The following is a 6,884-nucleotide window of genomic DNA, read 5'->3' on the forward strand; positions in this document are numbered from 1 at the left end:
TGCATTCCCAGCTCACTGCAACCTCTGCCTTCTGGCTCAAGCAATCCTCCACCCTCAGCCTCCCAAGTAGCTGGAATTACAGGTGCGTGCCACTATGTCAAGTTAATTTTTGTATTTTTTGTAGAGACAAAAATACTGTGTTGCTCAAGCTGGTCTCAAACTACTGGGCTCGAGTGATCCACCTGTCTCAGCCTCCTAAAGTGCTGGGATTACAGGTGTGAGCCACCTTGCCCAACCCTGTTTAATATATTTTTAAGCCATCTTATTAAGTAGTGTTTGTTAAAATAATCCATAATAATGAGTGGATGGTTGCTTGGGATGGAGTAGGGATCAAGTAAGGGGAAAAGAAATATGGGAGTATGGAGTGTCAAGTCCTGGTAATTAGAGCCTAAGAAGCTTTTTGGCACTTTACATACACACACACACACGCAAGCTTTTCATCTTTCCAATTGAATTAGAATTAAAAAAATTTTTTTTACTAAGCCTTTCTATGCAAACAATATTTTTGCTCTTTGCTTGGAGTAGAAGAAATCAAGAAAAGTGAGAAAAGATACCTGGCATAAAAGGACCACTTTTGTGGTTAAGCATGGTGATATTATGACCATGATCTTGAAGAATCTGAGAAACCCGGTCCATCAGTAGATAATGGCTTCCACCTAGGAACAATGCACAATTTCAGTTCTGGAATGATGAGAATACCATGTCTAAAGTCGATAGTGATCAATCCAGGAGAGGAAAGGTAGGGGAACAGGAAGTGGCTAGTGAGTGGAGGAAGATGAGTTTTGCCAGTCTCCTCATGTCCCTCTGGGTAAAACCCAGCCCACTCACCCAGAGCATGACCACCCAAATTTTTACCTGTGGCTCTGGTCCGTGAGAGATTGCCTCTTGTGAATCACAGTATCCATGTCAGTGTAATGAGTTACTATGTGCTTAGGCCATGGGAGTTCCTCATCCTGAGGTACATGTACATTTTAACTAAGGCCTTATGGAGACACAGAGTCCAAAAGAAATCACAGCATTGGTGGAAATACAGGTATGGTGTTGTACATATGAGTGTGAATAGTTCCTAAAAAACAATGAGAACTGTTTCTGGGATCCTGCTCTTTGGACATTTATTAACTTTTGGTATTTACCATTTACTATAGGAGATAGAAACCTTAAGAGATCTGTCCAAGAAATCATCACTGGAAGGGAAGGAATGAGGGACCACTACTTAGAATCCAAATCTTTAAGATTCTAATGTATTTAGAAAGGATGTACTTAATTTAGGCCAAACAATGATCAAGTTCTAATTAAGACATTTGAGGACAAATGTGGGGCCCTTGGGGTGGGCCTGCTGGATCCTGGTTGCCCAACAGACTAGAGAATCACTGATTCCAGAAAAATCCTACCATCCTAAGGAAAGAGAAGCTTGATCCTCAAAAGAGGTACAAGTTCTATGAAATCAATGTCTTCTCAGTATATGTTCTAATACACAGCCTTTGCTTGAATCTAAGGTTCTCAGCAGCAGAGAAAGGAAGATCAGAAGAGAAGGTAATGTAATGGTAAATACCAAAAGTTTGGGGGTGGAGGTGGAAGGGAGTAGAGAAGTAGTGTGCAGCTCTCTGCATGACTCAGTTTACTTATACCCAGACTTGAATAGTCTAGAGCAACAAGTGATGTATAAAGTACAAATCTGCAACAGATCTTGCTCACATTTTAATCCATATAAGAACAGGGAGCCAGGAAGAAGGGGTCCCCATAGAAACAGCTGTTAGTGGTGGATCTTGGGGAGTCAAGTGACTTTCTGGGGCAAAAATCAGGATTCCAGCACCTCAGAAACGACACCAACTCCTTCTTGGAGCCTGAGGAAGGAGGACGGTGTACTTTCAAGAAGCTAAGAAGCTCTGTTGCTTCACTGAGACTAACACTCAGAAACGGGGTGGGGGGAGTCTTCGAATGGACTTGACTGTTTCTTAAACAGTGATTTTTGAAAATCCCCAGTGAAAAGGGCTTCAGAATGGAAGTTGTGGTGAGCATGGTCCTGCAGTAAGAAAACCCTGAGTTAATTCCTCATGGGACATCAGGGAGGCCACATGTGCTCTTAAGGAAGGCATCTCGCTCCCCATCCCTCAGTTGCCCTCTCAGGAAATCAAAATGGGCACTAAATTAGATGATCTGTGGTTCCTCCCAGTTCTAGGAGCCCTGATTCTCCGCGATAAAAGGAATCCATTAGAACCCACTATGGGTTGAAATAAAGTCTTGGGGAAGCTCGATCCTGGGATGATCCCTTTATGTTCATATATGCTTCTCTTTTGTCTCCTATTCCCTTTGGGGTAAAAGTAAAAGAAGTAAAACTGCGACCCAAAATGCTGAATTAACAGTTCCATGAATCCCTCAGAAACGGTCAGCGGCACAGGTAAAAGGAATGAGGCTCCAAAAGATCCGAATGACCTGGGTCCTCTCCTCAGCCCTGGGCAGTTCTCCAGGTTTCCCGTGGAGGAAAACACTCCACTGGCCTTGCAGCCATGAAATACCTGCCTGCGCCACCCTGGCTCCGGAGGCAGCTTCACAACATTTGCAGTGCTGCCCTCAGGAGCGCCTTTCCCTGGTCTCCAAGGGCTGAAAACGCTCACCACCGTTTCTACTGGAAGCTACTGTGCACCCCCACCCCATGGAGCTTAGGGTGAGCCTCTGAAAGTCCCACTGCGCTCTGGAGAAGGCAGCCCAGGGTCTCAAACTTCGGGATGAGTCTCAAATTTCTGGCCCCAGCCCAGCGGGATGGGGAGCGCATCCTGAAGAAGAGAGAGAAACAGAGAGTCTCTTTTCTCCAAAACTATCTTCCCCACCTCAGCAATAGAGGCCCCTCTCTGCCCCACAGCTGGATGGGTTTCTCCCTCCTCCAGCCGGGTCCGCAAGCCCAGCCTGGAAAATCGCCTGGATGACTCTGATCAAGCGCCGTTCTCTGGAGCCCTTGCAGTGCGGGTATCCGGGACGCGCCTGTCTGGGAATTCTCCGGCCAAGCACTCACCTACTGTAGATATTGTCAGGATTTTGGCAGCCTCTGAGAGCAGGACCCCAGAGAGAAGGAAGCTCACTAGAAGCAGCACCCGCTGCCCAGCCATGCTCACTTTCACAGAAGCCGCAGACCTCAGCCTGGGCTGCGCGCCCTGCGCCCGGCTAAGGGACCCTGTGCACCTCAGTGCTCCAAAGGCACCGGCTGTGGGAAGAGGTAGAAGTGAGGATCCTGCCAGTCTTCTCTCCTGTCCATCCCCTCTTGCCCTCTGCACCTCCTCCCTCGTGCTCCATTGGATAATCTATCCTTGCTCTACCGAACTACCAGCAGTCAGTAGGAGGGGCTGGCGAGTCCATCCTTAACCCTGCTCTGTCCGTGTGATCACAGCCCTCCTGCCTGGAAAATCCTTACTGTAAGCCAGGAATGGCAGGGACCTCAGTAAATCGCTCTGATGAAGGCTCGATCTCCATGGGACTCATCTCTCTTTTGCCAATGCTGTGTGAATTTACCTACTCTAGTTCCCTTCTGACTGCCTCCACTACCTCATACTGCCAGCCCCGTGATCTGTTTCCTGAGAGACTTGCTTAAAATCTTGAGCTGATGTTCCAAGCCCAAGACCTCCCTGGAAGGGGATCCTCAAGGGAAATCAATCTACCATCCCTGGAATCTACCTCTTAGTGTCTCTTTAGAAGGTAACATTCCTGAAGAGAGGCTAGAGTCCTACCTCTGGAAGTCCAGGTCTGTCCCTGGAGGACTGAAATTCAAAATCTGAGGCTATCATTCCGAATGAGTATCCTGAAATAGGACTGGTGAATCTTTCCATAATTTCCAAGAGCACATGCTGAAGACAGGTTGTAATTCTACCTCCGTGCAACGTCAGCCCCAGTGAGGGCAGGGATCACTAGGTCCGGTAGTCCCCTTTACACTCTCTATCCTCAAACTAAGACTTCCTTTAGGAAAGGCTTTCAGTGTAACTCTAAACAAGCAGAGGAATCCTTGGTTGCAGTGAGTCCTTGAATTCTGCTTGTACTGTTCCTGCCTTCTTCAGTCTATAGGTGTTATTTTTTCTCATTGGAATTTAAAGCATTACATTCCTATGCATTTGTGCATCCCTCACCTAGCCATACCTACTGTGGAGGAAGAGAGAAGAGAGGAGAGAGAGAGAGAAGTGTGGGAAGGCCAGGTTTACCAGACATCACAAGGCTCCAGTTCGTCTTAATCTTGTACTTTTCATAATGCATTAGCAAAATAAAGGATTTGTTATCAAACTCCAAGATTTTCATTTATTCAACAATTATATTGATAGCATTTTTTAAATTTTATCTTATTTTATTTTGAGACAAAATCTTACTTGTAACCCAGGCTAGAGTCCAGTGGTGCAATCTCAGCTTACTGCAATCTCTGCCTCTCAAGTTCAAGCAATTCTCCTGTCTCAGCCTCCTGGGTAGCTGGGATTACAGGCGCCTACCACCACACTCAGCTGGTTTTTGTATTTTTTAGTAGCGATGGGGTTTCACCATGTTGGCCAGGCTGATCTTGAACTCCTGACCTCACAAGATCCACCCCCCCCTTGGCCTCCCAAAGTGCTGGGGTTACAGGCATGAGCCACCACGCCTGGCTGATAGCTATTTATTATGCCAGCCATTGTTCTGCCAGGCAAACTGATACTAAGCACACTAAGAAATAAAATATATAGTACATTAATGGCAAATGTTACTAAGAAAAATCAAATGGAAAGAGATATGAAGAGTCAGGTATCAGATTTGTTAACGTTTTAAATAGCATGATTCCAATGGACTCTAAAACATTATAGGAGTATCAGAGATATTTGAACCCAAATTTTGATTGTATTAAGTAGTTATTGTTGCTTTGGAGAAGAGTTCTATGTAATTGTGGTTATAAACATCTTATAAAGAAATTCTGGCCAGGTGCAGTGGTTCACGCCTGTAACCCCAGCACTTTGGTAGGTGAGGTGGGCAGAACATGAGGTCAGGAGTTCAAGGCCAGCCTGGCCAACATAGTGAAACCCCGTCTCTACTAAAACTGCAAAAATTAGCCCGGCATGGTGGTGCATGCCTGTGGCCCCAGCTACCCGGGAGGCTGAGGTGGGATAATTGCTTGAACCTGGGAGTTGGAGGTTGCAGTGAGCCAAGATCGCACCATTGCACTCCAGCTCAGGAAACAGTGAGACTTTGTCAAAAAAGAAGGAAGGGAGGGAAGGAAAGGAAGGCAGGGAAGGGAAAGAAGGGAGGGAAGGGAAAGAAGAGAAGAAAGGAAGGAAGGAAGGAAGGAAGGAAGGAAGGAAGGAAGGAAGGAAGGAAGGAAGGAAGGAAATTGGCTCTTAAGGTACATTCTGAAACATTTACAGATTCAGTCTTATGATTTCTTAGATTTGCTTCAAAATAATAGGTTGTGGGGGTAAACAAGGTTAAATGTGGGTGGCAGCATAAGAAAAGAGACTTTTGCCAGGAGTTAGTAATCAATGACGCTGAATCCTGGGCATAAAGAAGCTCTACTTTTGTGAATGTTTGAAATTTTTCATTAAGATGTTTTCATAGTTCTTCCACTATAATTCTATTTTTCCTTGGTGTTTTAGCAATTTTTCCTCTATACCCCTAAGGCTACTCATTAAATGCATATATATGAACAATTGTAGTTTCAGGTATTATATCTTCCAGGGAAAACAGTCGGTCCTCATTTTATAATGAGGACCTATTTTGTCTCTAGTAATACTTTTCACCTAAAGTCTATTTTGTTTGCCATTACTACTAACCATTCAGATTTCATTTTCCACTGTGTGAAAAGATCTATCTTTTCCTATCCTTTCATGTTCACCACCCCTGTATCCTCATATTTTAGGTGTGTCTCTTGAAACAGCAATCAGCTTGAAATTTTTATTCAAGTCTGTCAATCTTGTATTTCAGTCCGAATGCATGTGTTTAAATCTACCAGGTTGCTATTTCTCCCATTTATTATGTTACATTTTCTCTACTTTTTGGCTTTCTTTGAAGACTTGATTATTTTAGGCCAATAATTCACTTCAATTAACTTGGAGCGGGGGGTGCTGCTCCATCTCACTGGACTCAGACAAACTGATAACCCATTCACAGTGAACCTGCTTCCTATGTACAATATTTCCAGACTCATTAGGTCTCCATAAAGGCTTGCAGCAGAAGTTGAGGAGATAGCTTTGCTACAATCTGGTGTCTTCTTTTCTACTTATGGGAAGCTATGGGTTCTGTGGGTGTTATGTGATCTTCTTGTTTATGTTTTTCTTACATGCACCATTTAATTACATGCAGATTGTGGAGGCCCCAGAAGGGGAAACTTCCTATGGTGTACTCTCTTTACTCCATCCCAATACCAACCTATGCATTTTCTAAACTTTAATGCCAGCCAAAAGCAAAGAGTGGTACAGGTGCCACAAAGGAACAGTACACAGGAATACCCAGATTAATTCTAGCACCTATTAGTAAAGCCTAAAGTCTCCATTCTCCTGTACATGTGGAGACATTTTGATGTGGATACATACCTCCTACTCATTAGTACAAAATCCTTTGCCCAGAGAACTTCAGAACCATATAGACTGAAAAGAGAGTCCATTTGCAAATTACATTTTCTACAGAACCCAAATAAAGTGGGTTTCACCCTTTTTATACGACTTAAGGTTTAGTGCCAACTGGTTTGTAGCAACACACAGTCCTGTCTGTGCTGTCCTTGGAACCACAGCTACAATTGCATTCCACCTTCTCATCTACATGGATCTGGGGATCTATGATTGAAATTATCTGCTCTGGCTGATTGTCTTGTGGTCCCCATCACACTTAGAATGTCACTGAAGGCTGGGCGCAGTGGCTCATACCTGTAATCCCAACACTTTGGGAGGCCG

The 6,884-nt window shown here is 44.5% G+C and overlaps 2 protein-coding genes across 2 annotated transcripts in view; both read right to left on the reverse strand.

Moving 5' to 3' along the window:
* Nucleotides 1-2,909, reverse strand: part of UGT3A1 (UDP glycosyltransferase family 3 member A1) — a 124,829-nt gene extending 121,920 nt beyond the window's left edge. The window contains exon 1 of the mRNA XM_033179357.1: nucleotides 2,829-2,909. The gene's annotated coding sequence lies outside the window, so the exon portion shown is untranslated. The remainder of the gene's footprint in view (nucleotides 1-2,828) is intronic.
* UGT3A2 (UDP glycosyltransferase family 3 member A2) overlaps nucleotides 1-3,235 on the reverse strand; it is a 34,633-nt gene extending 31,398 nt beyond the window's left edge. The window contains exons 1-2 of the mRNA XM_033179358.1: nucleotides 3,011-3,235; nucleotides 555-656 (exon numbers count right to left, since the gene is read on the reverse strand). Of these exons, the coding sequence (XP_033035249.1) occupies nucleotides 555-656; nucleotides 3,011-3,104 (196 nt within the window). The 5' untranslated portion in view covers nucleotides 3,105-3,235. The remainder of the gene's footprint in view (nucleotides 1-554; nucleotides 657-3,010) is intronic.
* Between the last annotated feature and the right edge of the window lie 3,649 nt (nucleotides 3,236-6,884).

Source organism: Trachypithecus francoisi, unplaced genomic scaffold (assembly GCF_009764315.1).
Source record: "Trachypithecus francoisi isolate TF-2019V2 unplaced genomic scaffold, Tfra_2.0 Lachesis_group2, whole genome shotgun sequence".
NCBI lineage: Eukaryota > Metazoa > Chordata > Mammalia > Primates > Cercopithecidae > Trachypithecus > Trachypithecus francoisi.